At 42.1% G+C, this 13,207-nt stretch overlaps 1 protein-coding gene across 1 annotated transcript in view; it reads right to left on the bottom strand.

The window, feature by feature from the left end:
• LOC308102632 (uncharacterized protein) overlaps positions 1–5,079 on the bottom strand; it is a gene marked incomplete at its 5' end in the record, with an annotated part of 38,522 nt that extends 33,443 nt beyond the window's left edge. Inside the window, 2 exons of the mRNA XM_080452433.1 lie at positions 4,558–4,656; positions 4,947–5,079. Of these exons, the coding sequence (XP_080308559.1) occupies positions 4,558–4,656; positions 4,947–5,079 (232 nt within the window). The remainder of the gene's footprint in view (positions 1–4,557; positions 4,657–4,946) is intronic.
• Positions 5,080–13,207: the final 8,128 nt, after the last annotated feature.

Raw genomic sequence — 13,207 nt, 5'->3', positions numbered from 1 at the left:
TTTATTTTTGCAACGTTTCGACCTTCTAGGTCTTCATCAGGCAAATATTATAATGACAGACAAAAGCATCATATATATACACAAACATTGACTAATGATGATGTACAACACCTGGGAGTCAGGAGGAGCACATTGGAATTTAATAGGGAGCGTTTAAGCTTCCTCGATGTACAAGTTTACAAAAGGGACAATACTTGTTTCGCAAGCCCACAGACCGTAATTACCTCCTAAGAGGTGATAGTTTTCACCCACAGCCTTTGGTTAAAAGCGGGTTCGCAGAATCTGTAGTGAGAATGCTTCATACAAAAAACAGGCCACAGACCTTTCTAACAGGTTCCTCAGTAGAGGTTATAAAAAAGAGTGGGTGGATGCTGCTAGTGGGCGGTTTGACCAGGTAACACAAAGTGATTGCCTGCGCCCCAAAAATAAGAATACCTGTAACAACCCTCCTATGTGTTGTACGAAGTACTCTCCACTGGGCTCACAGTTTAGAGGTGCCATTCAAAAACACTGGCACATTATCCAGTCTGATCCAAGGTTAAAAAAAAGACTTTTCCAGAAAACCAGAGACTAAATGCTCTCCCAACTTGAGGGACAGCCTGGTTAAATCAGATCTGGGTACTCAGAGTGTTTCCAATTTCCCAGTAGTACCAGATGGTAACTATAGGTGTGGTAACTGTATGCAATGTACATACACAAAAAAAAATCAAGTTTTTTAGTCATCCTCACACCGGCCGGGATATATCCATACGTGGTGCGATTACATGTAGCACAACGCATGTGGTTGCGAACACGGAAGGAGGCGCGGCTTCGCCGCGGCTCCGCCCAAGTGCAGCTTACTATGCAACCTTGCTCGGCTTGTGTGTCTCTCTGCGTCTCTGCGTCTCTGTGTGCACGCTCTCATTGGCTCGCGCCACCATGTGACTCACGTGCGTGCACTGCCTGTGTGTAGCCACCAGAGTGCGCCAACAAACAAACATAACAATTTAAAAAGACAAAAACTGTACCACCCACTTCTGTACAATTGTTCATTCCTTTTGATTCTTCTTATTGTTATTTTCGAGCTGCGTTCGCTTCCCGCGTTCGCGCGTCATACTTGTATATCTTATCCGGTGCCCCTGTGGGTTGGCATATGTAGGCAAGACATCCCGGGCTCTGCGCACCAGGATTACTGAACACAGGAGTAGTATAAGAACAGGTGATGAACATAATCCTGTTGCTGCTCATTTTAAAAAGGCTGGTCATAATCTTAATAATTTGCGATATGTTGGTGTTGAGAAGGTTGAAAAGCCACCCAGAGGTGGAGATCTCGAAAGGTTACTTCTCCAACGTGAGACCTATTGGATTTATCTCCTCAATACCATGTCTCCTGATGGTCTAAATGAGGAATTTGATATTAAGCCTTTCCTCTAGTTTGTTGTTTAGCTTATACATTATATCACCATTTATGACTTTTAACTGTTCTTATTGTAGGTTTTTCAGAAATGTATTTACTGGCTATTAGTGTCTAATATGTTTAACAAAATGTGAAAAGTAAATTTTCTGCCCATGCATTGAACACCCCCCAGAGGGGTGTAGACAGTTTTTTTTTGTCCCTGGGATTGGAGTAGGGTGTTTTTTGCTCCTCCTGACTCCCAGGTGTTGTACATCATCATTAGTCAATGTTTGTGTATATATATGATGCTTTTGTCTGTCATTATAATATTTGCCTGATGAAGACCTAAAAGGTCAAAACGTTGCAAAAATAAAAAGTGAGTTTCTTGGAGCTTGAGAACAGTGTGCGGACTTCCTTCTTCTTTTTCTTGATTCTTCCTTGATGTCCAGCACCTGGCCTAAATACAGGCGTGGGATGTGCACACAACCTTCTCTTTGAACAAACCCAGTTAGGACCTGCCACGGTCCCACATAAAAGTGGCTAGTTGGGGCCCACCTAAGGGCCTGGTAGAAGCTACTTATAGCCCGCATGGGCATCGCAGTTAAGATCCACCTTGGCCCCACATAGAATTGCCTAGGTGGGGCCCACCTAAGGCCCGTTTCGGTGGTCACAAACGGTGCTAGGGTGACCACCTCATTTGGTAGCATGCAGGGGCCTTAAGTAGCAGTAATGTAACACAAGCTTAACACAGTAGAACCGAAATGAGCAGAAATGACTACATTTCCCATGATGCCCTCTGAATGGTGCAGCACGCGTCGCTGCCAATACGTTACATTGTGTAATAAAAACCCACAAAATATACTAAAATGAAACTCTTCAACTGGCTAATTAGGTAGCATTGATGACATTTACAAGACTAACGTTCATATAGGTTGTTGGTAAGATGTGTAACATAGCCGTTTGAGGCACGACAACAGCGTTAGCATTAGCCGCATGCTAACGCTACTCGTTCGTTAGCTTAGCTACACGCTAATGGCTCATTATAGGCAGCTCTTGGCTAATAGGCATTTAACCCAACTAACGGCAACACAGTAATGGACATAAAAATTGACATACATGCTTTAGAGACTATTAGCAGGCTGCATTAACAACCAGCAGCAACAGAATCCAAGTAGCAGGCCACGTTATCAGCTAATGCTGTGTACGATGAGGGTTGGCAGGTCTGTTTGTCGTATAAGCGATTTAGGGCTTATGTGGGCGCACCATGGACTAACTGAGCAGGAATATTAACATTCAGCACACTAACGTTCATTGTTGACAAAGTGATTACACAGCCGTGTCAGCCATGACAACCACGTTAGCTATATGCTAACGTTGAAAGTGCGTTATCGTTAGCCGCATGCTAAAGGCTCATGTTAAGCACCCATGGGCAGTAATCATTCAAATACAACGAACGCTATCACAGTAGTGGACATACACATTGGTTACATTAGTAGCAGGCTGCAGTGACGTCAAAGTGTTGACAATATGAATGACAGGGCGATTTATTAGAGAAATGAGGGTGATTGTGCTGTCCAGCTCAGTTCGCCCAACTATCACAGAGTCCTGTTGTTGCTGCGTCTGACTGTGATGGCGACAGCAAACTCTCTGCTATGCTGCTGTCTGGAAACTGGCCTCAGGAAGACACGACCAATGAGAGTGAGCGCTTTCGTTGTTGCTAAGATACGGTGTATGGCACATAGCGGCTGTGCCCCATAGCTTGTAGATCTCTGTCACATGATTGGCGTAGCCTGCGTTGCCAGGTCTGCCTTTTGTATAAGCGATTCTGGTCTTATTTGGGCGCGTATTTGGGCTCGTTTGCATAGACCACGGCAGCGCTCGTTTCTTTCCCGTTTGACGGATGTGGCAACGGGGCAAAAGGTTCTCAGTGTGGCGCAGATGATGATGATGATAGGCTGGTGTAACGAACCATCCGGAAGTAAATGGCGAGATGAAATATATAGCACTTTATGATTATTAAAGAAGGAGACACATGTGAAGGTGGAAAATGAAATGTAGGAGAACATATAGTTTTGCATGAGTGAATTTTTGTAGCAAGTTGGGAGAGAATTGGGCCTCTCCTGTGGGCAGGGGGCTGAATAGAAAAATCGGGGTTTCAAAAGGGGACGGCTCTCTGATTGAGGTGTGAGATTTGTGAAAAAGAGGACGTGCTTTTAGATATTGTAATGAGAATAAAACATGTTAAAAAGGAATATTGAGTGATATTTAATGATGGCTATGAATATCCAGATATTATCATTGCCATTATATTTTTTGCCGAGATTATCGTATAGTGACAATACTTACTGAGGTGTGGGTGGTCTTCAGGTTCCTCCTGTTTAATAGAAATGTCCCTGGCTGAGTCTGGAGAGTTCATCTTCACCTGCAGTCTGGAATCCACACACTGGTCTGAAATGAAGCAATTGAATAAGGACTTTAATAACTGGAGATCTAGTGGTGTCAAGAATAACAATAATATTTGCAGACGCTAAAGGCAAAATGGCCTAAGCCCAACTCTCCAACATATGAATCTTGGGTGCAAAGATTATAGGATTCACATTAGGGAATCATTCATGCTTAACTTAACTCATGCTGTGCCAAGTAAATAAATAAATAATGGCCAGTAGTGCGTTTTGTCGTTTGTCTTACCTTTTTAATTAGTCACAGAATATTTATCTCCAGTATGATCGATCCCCTGATCGTTGCTAAACACAGAGGTTTTTAATGTGCTTCCGCAAAAAAAATCAAAAATCAAAACGTCTCATTTCGACCGTCCATTCTCTAGTTATTGGCTGTTCAATATAGCATGTCTGGCCAAAAATTCAGATGAGAACAAGGGAGGCAAGATACAGACGTTTTCCCAAATCGAATAACAAGGAATCGAATGGTGACTCAGATTTTGCGATCACGTGATTTCCTGTTTCTTTGTGTGCCTGAGAGTGAAATGGTAGATCACAGGTTGGGTAACAGCGCCATCTAGCATAAACACTGAAAACACTGTTTGGACATGTTACACGTCATTGGCACTCTGGGCTTCGGAAAAAATGGACGATTATGATTATTGCATAGGAAAGAAATTATATTGCGACAGCTCTACAATAGAACAGAAACAATTTAAGAAAGAGAGAGAACATTAAACATACTGAGGTGTGGGTGGTCTTCAGGTTCCTGTTTAATAGAAATGTCCCTGGCTGAGTCTGGAGAGTTCATCTTCACCTGCAGTCTGGACTCCACACACTGGGCTGAAATGAAGGAATTGAATAAGGACTTTAATGTTCCATGGTTCTACTTCCCCTAAAACATGATCATTGGGTATCAATATAATATAAGGAGAAAGAATGTTTTTCCAAAACTTGTACAGTAAACTGTAGAGTGTTGCTAGGCAACCGCCTGTCAGGTAAGCACCTCAACAGGGAGATTCAGTGGGGCAGAGGCGGTGCGGGGCCAAGCAGGCCACGCCCCCAGCTGGGCTGTGTCATTGAGGGACACTACCTGCCAATCCACCAATGGAATCAACGTGATTTGAGCGCACCTGCGTTGCCCAGCTGGGGAGCGCACCAGTAGAACAAAAGCACCGTCTCTGCCCCAGTGTGGCCTGACTCTCCACGTTGACCAGACAGGTGCACAGGTGGTAAGCGAACCTCCCCACTTATTCTCCTCCTCATTATTTGGTGTGATAACTTGGAGTCTAATTATAGTGTTTCTGTTCTAGGCAACATAGGACCAGACACTGACTTATGGAAATGTTCATGGACTGGAACCCCACGCAGTGGGCGTGAAGGAGAAACGTATGGGGAAGGGGAAGAAGTTGTGTTTGTTTATTTAAAATGTCTTCACCTCCATGGCAGCAGAGGTTTCCCCCTTCCACTAAGGCTTTATTGAAATAAAACGCCCTGTGAGGCCTTCGCAAATACTGTCTCCGAGTGTTGGTCTGGTTCAGTCCTCACAAAACGTTAAAATTATATTTGTATGTGGACACACCCACTAGTTCATTAAGTATACCTGGTTGGCACCTTAGCACCACCCACCTGACCCAGTCCCTCCCCCTCCCGTGTGTCGTTTTCCTACCTGATCGCAGTAACTTGTGAACGCTCCCTTCTGTGACGCACGCGGAACTGCTTCGCCCCTAGTCACTGCGTCTCGTTCCAAAAGGATAGCACTGGCCGGCTTTCCTCTGTGGTGGAAAATAGCACTGGCACTGCAGGGGGGGGGGGTAAATTACGATTCTGTCCCTATCGGTACATGACTCGAACAGGGCTGAGTCGGCTCTAGTGGACGTAGAGCCACTAGAGAAGGCTAAACCTAAGAAGGCTAAACCTAACCTTAATCCTATTAAAATAATTTGCGACATTTTAGATTAGATAAATAAACAACAGCGGGAGAGGGATTCAATACAGAGACGCTGGGATTGTAAATCCAATGTTTAACGTTGCACTTCACGGAACCATGATTCCTGGTGGTTCCTAATGCATCACAGAAGGGGGCGTTGCCACGATTGGATAGGAGAACGACACACGCTGACCACCCACTTATCCTAGTCCCCACCCTCCCTCCTCATGAAAGGACCGCCCATGGCTCTGTACAGTTGTTTACATAGGGTCTAGATTAGAACAGTGGCTCTAAAACTGAGGTACGGGACCCCCAGGGGTCCTTGAGGGGGTTCCAGGGGAGCCCCAGCAAAATGTACAGCATCAAAATCAGTGCAACCAGTTTAAACCTATAATACGTAGGTGATCTGAAAATAGCAGATCTACAAGGTATTGAATAATGATGCATCCCGATGAGACATATTGGGCACTATTCACTAAACTGTTTACGCCCATATTTTTTACGTAAATGAATTTACACAACTTCCCATGTAAATAGTCAGATTCATTCATCTTTTTTGACGGTGAATTTTGCAGGAGGCACGCTCTTTCTATTTCTCACATCTGCTCGGAGGCAGACTTACATAGGACCAAAGCTTGCGTATGTCATTAGAATGCCTTATTCTTCATGAAAAATCTATTACAATAGTGCCAGTTTTGTTCCCTTCTTTTCAGTATTTAGAGCTGAATCAATGTTCCCTTTGCGTGTTTGCCGTTTTTGTAAAATTGTGATTTTACAATAAACTTATGAAGTATATACACGCTATAATTTGAAGAAATTAGGAGAAAACCTTTGTCAATTAAAGGTGAGTTTGGAGCTAAACTGTCAATTTGCAGCCCATGAAAGACAGGGAAACTATCACATTAACATTACTGTGGACAGAGTAAAGACCCTACTGGTTTACAAGATACGTTTACACCTCATTGCTTATTATGGATATTAACCACAGTAATGCTTAGGGTTGTAGTACTCGAGACCGGTCTCGGTCTCGAGACCGGTCTCGAGACCGCTTTTTTATTTACTCGTCTTGTCTCGGTCTCGCCCATAATTTCACTCGGTATTGTCTCGGTCTCGCCCATAATTTCACTCGGTCTTGACTCGGACTCGGACTAAGGGACTTGGGACTCTGCCCCCACCGAGTCCACTCGAGTCCAAGACCAAGTCACTACAATGCAATGAAATAATTTTATTATACCCATATTATGAGGAGCCTATTCACATTAAAGGGGAACTTCGCCGATTTTGCTGCCCATAGCGTCAAATTACGTTTTCCGCAGCTCTCACCTTATGTCCGCACTACATGACTGCAGGTGACTACAGGTGTAGTTCAGATCCAAAGCAACCCCCATAGCTCAAAGGACCGGCCCCGAAGGTGTCACCGTAACATTGTTCAACCTTCTTTCCCCACTCGACCACTCCCATTAGCTACCTCACATGTACTAACCTCGCATCACCAGTCTTTCCACCTCGGAGGAAACATGTACTATCATGGCGTCTGCAAACATATCAGAGTTATACTTTAGTACCCGGACCCACACGCAGCTATGCGGACAGTGTGGAGCAACAAACCCGTCGGGGATTTTTCCTAGTGGAACTGACAGAATGTACACGGACCGTGGACGGTGGACGCTTGTCTCTCGAGTAAGTAAACATGCTGTAAAGTTGCCACATCACTATAATCTCATGTTGTATCCCTCGGGTAGACTAAACTAGCTTGTGGAGCCGTGGCGTGAACGGAACGTTTGTTATTGTTGAGTTTGCCTGTAGCCACGGAACTGTCTTTTTTTTGGGGAACATGACTGTCATGGCGGAACTTCAACCTGGTTTTGGCACTTTCTCCATTCACAACCCTTTCATCTACATAAACGTTCATATTTCAAATATAAAGTTCTTACCCCGTGGCCACAGATGTTACAATTGGAATCGGATGGGTCTAAGTACCCGTATCTTCCGTATTTTTCAATTAAAAAAACATTTAAATCCGAATGGTGGCCATTTTCTCTTAGATGTATAATGTATCAGAGTGCAATATACATCCCAACCGATAGGGTCGCGTAATTGAAAGCATAAGGAGAAAATGGCCACCGATTGGATTAAAATGCTTTTTATTAAACAATACGGAAGATACTGGTACTTAGACCCACCTGATTCAAATTGTAACATCCGTGGCATGAGGTCAGCACTTTATATTTGAAATATGAACGTTTATGTAGATGGGGGTACACCCCTCCATTCCTAAACCCCCCCACTCCTACACCCCCCCATTCCGAAAACCCCCCCCCCCCCCACTCCTACACCCCCCCCATTCCGAAGTTTTTTTTTTTATTAAAAAAATAATTTGTGGACTGAAGTTGGTTTGCTTCCACAATCCATAATGATGCAGAGATATAAATCTTATCTATCTAACTTTTTTTTTTGTGGGGGTAATTAATTAGGCTATCTGCACTTCCACCATGGACAGCTAAAACAACTCACTCACATGATTCACTTGAGCTGAGCCCTGATTCAATCAGATCTACATCCTCTTCTTGCATGAAATTCTTGGACGTCGGCCAGCCAGAGGCGGGCCCCGGACTCGGATGCAAGTCAAAAAATATTAAAAAAAAAAAATAATAATAATATTTTTTTATTTTGTAGGCCTATTCAAAAAAAAAAATTACCCTTTTCAATTGAAACGTTTGAAACATAGGAAAGGCCGCCACTCTATCTATCAGTCATGAATTAATTTTCTCCCCCATACCGACCCGCCGACGTAGTCGATCCTTCATGGCACCAACGTCAATTTCCGATCCATCGACCATATCTACAGTCTTCTGGCGCGGCTGTTCTAAATCTATCTAGATATCTATCAATCTATCTATCTATCAAACTATCTATCTCCAGCAATGTACAGCTCAGCAACATGTTGTTCAACAAATACCAGATCTACAAGCTCACAACAACTGTTATTGTGAGCTTGTAGATCTGCTATTTTCAAATAATGTATGCGTATGTATAAAATATGTCTGAATTGGTTAGTGATTCATATATATCTGCGATGTGTAGGATTATTATAATTATTATTATCATATTACAATTAAAGTAAGCGCATCGGGAGTGTGATTGAGTGCGCTTCCACGGCCTGGGTCTGTCTGTCTGTCTGTCTGTCTGTCTGTCTATCTATGTATGTATCTTGTAGATCGATCTGTCTACAAGCTCGGTTATTGTGAGCTTGTAGATCTACTATTTTCAAATAGCGTATGCATAAAATAGGTCTGAAGTGGTTAGTGTATGGTTCAGACAGACAGACACACAGACAGACAGACAGACTGGTTCAGTCCATTAATGTTGTATTCAGAATAATAAAACTAATATTATTATTACCCTTATTATTATTACCTTTATTATTATTATTATTATTATTATTACCCATATTATTATTATTACTACAACTACTATTACGCTATTGTTATTATCATTATTATGCTATTATTATTATTATTATTATTATTACTACTACTACTACTACTATTATTATTATTATTATTATTATTACATTAATGTTGATGTTCTGTCACAGCTCACTTTTGCGCACACTTTGATTGATGGGTCAGTAATCACGTAGGCCTACTCAGAGACGCTCACATGTTCAGGTTTCTCAGATGTTTTCTCGCTAATTAACCCACTTGTCACATCAGTGGTGGAAAAATTACTCAAATGTTTTACTAAAGTAAAAGTACCAATACTGCAATGTAGAAATAGGCCTACTCTGTAACATGTAAAAGTCAAGAATTCAAATTTGAGTAAAAGTATCCTACAAAGCCCAAGTATTGGTATCAAAATGTTCTTAAAATACCAAAAGTAAAAGTACTCGTTATGCACAAGGTCCCATTTCACAAGTTTTCAAATGTATAAAAATCCTTTGAATAGCAGATCTACAAGCTCACACAATACAATTATTTATTTGATTTATTTGACGCAGAGAGAGAGAGAGAGAGAGAGAGAGAGAGAGAGAGAGAGAGAGAGAGAGAGAGAGAGAGAGAGAGAGAACGAGATTTGTGAAGCTGTTGCATTTGACCAATGAAATGAATGAACCTCTGGATACCTCCGTTTGAAGATCGCACAAGAAAGAACAGCTAAACTGTTGATAAATAGATAGATAGATAGATTGTAGGCTGTGTGGAAATAACTGCAGTGTGTATTTATGTAGTAACGGTAACAGCCAGAATAGGGGGACACCAAAACATTCTGGGCACTAGGGCTAACTGGGCACCTTGGACGAGTGGGCATTAGGGACATGTGGACACTTGGAAGAGTGGGCACTTAGGGTGGATAAGAGTGGGCGGTAGGGAAATCTGGGAACCATGAAGACTGGGCACCGGGAAAAATGGTGTTAATAATCAATGTTAATAAAGAATACAATCTCACAGGCAATGCACATAGTGCCCACTCTCCCTGGTGCCAAGATGTCCCTAGTGCCCACATATGCTGAATCCAATTAATACATCAGCAGAGATGAGAATTACGTATCTTCCCGTCCGACAGACAGACAGACAGACAGACAGACAGATAGACAGACAGACCCAGGCCGTGCATGGAAGCGCACTCAATCCCACTAACCGATGCGCTTACTTTAGTTGTAATATAATAATTATAATAATCCTACACTTCGCAGATATAAATTATTATATTATTAATCACTAACCATTTCAGACATATTTTATACAAACGCTATTTGAAAATAGCAGATCTACAAGCTCACAATAACAGTTGTTGTGAGCTTGTAGATCTGCTATTTGTTGAACAACATGTTGCTGAGCGGTACATTGCTGGAGATAGATAGTTTGACCCATATGCACCCCACCCCCCCCCCCCCCCCCCCCGCCCCCGCAAAAAAAAAAAAAAAAGTTAGATAGGATTTATATCTATTTTTCGGAATGGCAGGGTTTATTCCAAGTTTTCAAAACCCCCCCACTCCTGCACCTCCCCATTCCGAATTTTTTTTTCGGAATGGGGGGGTGTAGGAGTGGGGGGGGGGGGTTTTCGGAATGGGGGGGTGTAGGAGTGGGGGGGTTTAGGAATGGAGGGGTGTACCCATGTAGGGGTAAGGTCTGTACATGTAGAAATTGCTCGACACTTTGTGAGCTTGTAGGTATGCTATTTTTGGTGCGCATGCAACTAAGAATAAATTAGGTATCACGTCGGATGATATCCATGTAAACTAAATCTAATCTAATGTGTTCTTTCCAATGACAGGACAGAAAGTTGTCATCAGCCTGCAAAAATGAAGGAACTGCAGATGAAGACCTGGGACACTACAGCCATATTTTTTTTTCTAAATAAAACGGTTACATTTACACACTGCTTGCTCTACTCATTGGTATATTCTACATTGTGTAAGCATTTATAATGACAAAATGTATTTACACCCAATTCTATAAGGGTTCTTTTGAACTGTTTCATGATAGGAGATGGTTTTTCATTTGGCAGAATGGTACATAATTACATGACTGTAAGCATTACAGATATAATAGTGAAAAACTCTTGTACATTCTGTTAGTATTTACTTCTACATGTAATCATAATTTTTCTGGGGACCCCAGCACATTGGATTCAACTTTACTAGTCTTAGATACAATAGGCTATAGTAAAATCTAATATTATCCATATACACCAATTGAAAGCATGAAACGGTCTCATTTGAAAAAAGAGAAAAAAAACGATTAGGCTGTGTATGACAAGAGTATTTGAACATTAGCATGTCATTCTAAAGTAATGCCCATGTTTTCTATAAGTTTAGTCCAAAGAATATAACTGGAAACGACAGTGAAACATTATGCTCTCAGAGATAAGGAGTCACACATGACATGAGTATGAAACGTTTTGTTTTATTATTATATTGTTGTTGACTATGCTGCATCTCCATGGATGTCCCGACTCCCAAGTAGAAGATGGACGTCACGTCACCAGCACCGGACTGTTTACATGGTGGGATGGAATGTAGGAAAAAAAATTGATGCACACGCGTGCGCGCACACAGACACACACGTTTAGTGTTACTATGCTAATTTATACATGATATATTTAGTTTACTATAATAATATACAATCAAATCAATACAGAACACAATACAACAGCAGCCAAGACTATAGTTTCACCTTGCTGGCGCAACAAAGACACGGTGATGATGATACTGACATCCTGGTATATAGCAATGGGTAGGCCTGCTGGTCCAACTGTACTGGTTCAACAGAGGCAGATTTCACGTGGTCCAAGAAAGAACATGGCTTCGATGTCGTGTTTTGTGATCCAAAGGTAGACAAAAAAGTCGGAAAAGTTGTAACATTCATCATTCTAAAGCATTCAGTGTTGCCAGATCTTGTGAGAGAAATAAGCAACCAGGTATATGAAAACAAGCCCAAAAGAAAAAACCTGTGCCAAGAGCACTTGAAACCTAGACATGGGTTATTTGAAAATTGCCGATCTACAAGCTCACAACGCGTAACGATGTGACGCAGTGTGAGCTTGTATAGATCTGCTATTTTCCAAAAAATCTTGAGGGGAAAAAAGTGCAAAATGTGGAATATTTTTTAAACATTTTAACAACATATTTTTGGTAGGGTCTCCCTGGCAAATATGTTGGCGCGCAGTGCACAGATGAGGGTCTGTGGAAAAGTACATGAACATGTTTGAGAACCACTGGTTTAAACAACAATCAAAACATTTGGAAACGAGCCCAAATATCAACTACATTTTAGAAACCAGCCGCTTATAATAAGCAGACATGGCAACACTGGCCAATGTGGTGTATGTGTTTGTTGATGTTGTTGTAGTGAGAACTGGGAGGGGAAAGTTACAATGTAGACCACGCCCCCACGCAGCCTCCTCCCCTCAAGGAAGGGCAGTGCCCCAAAGCATTGTGGTCATTGTAGTAATGCAGCCAAACCCTAGCCTGGTAAACCCTCCCTCCGGAAATCTAATTTCTATTTGATTCCAGGAGTGAGTCTGGCCTGATCGCCCATTCTGCAATATTGGCTGCAGGCTGAGTTGGGCGGAAGTAATACCGTTGACTGACAACCCCTTCAGCCAATGATATTTTTTCCCCTTCAGCCAATCAGCAGTTCACCAGTCTAATGTGACGTCAACGGGACTTTTGAGACAGCCAAGCCCAAAATGGGTTGCCTTATTCGGGTACATGGGTGTCACTGCCCACCCCTACCGGTTCTCTAAATTTTTATTTTTAAATAGGCTTTGTCATGATTAATTGACCACATATATGAAGTTAAACAACTAAATTCTATCCAAACGATATCTTATAAGTAAATTCCGTGCCTCAAAATAGAAGTTAGAGAGCTTTTTGAAGTCAAAAAATCGCGGAGATTATAGCGGACAGCAAAAGATGGCTGCCGTTCGTGTTTTGGGCTCACTCGAACTCGCCACCTGATT

This window comes from Gymnoscopelus braueri (genome assembly GCF_963280865.1).
Source record: "Gymnoscopelus braueri genome assembly, chromosome: 16".
Taxonomy (NCBI): Eukaryota; Metazoa; Chordata; class Actinopteri; order Myctophiformes; family Myctophidae; genus Gymnoscopelus; species Gymnoscopelus braueri.
This window is presented reverse-complemented; position numbering and strand designations above follow the sequence as displayed.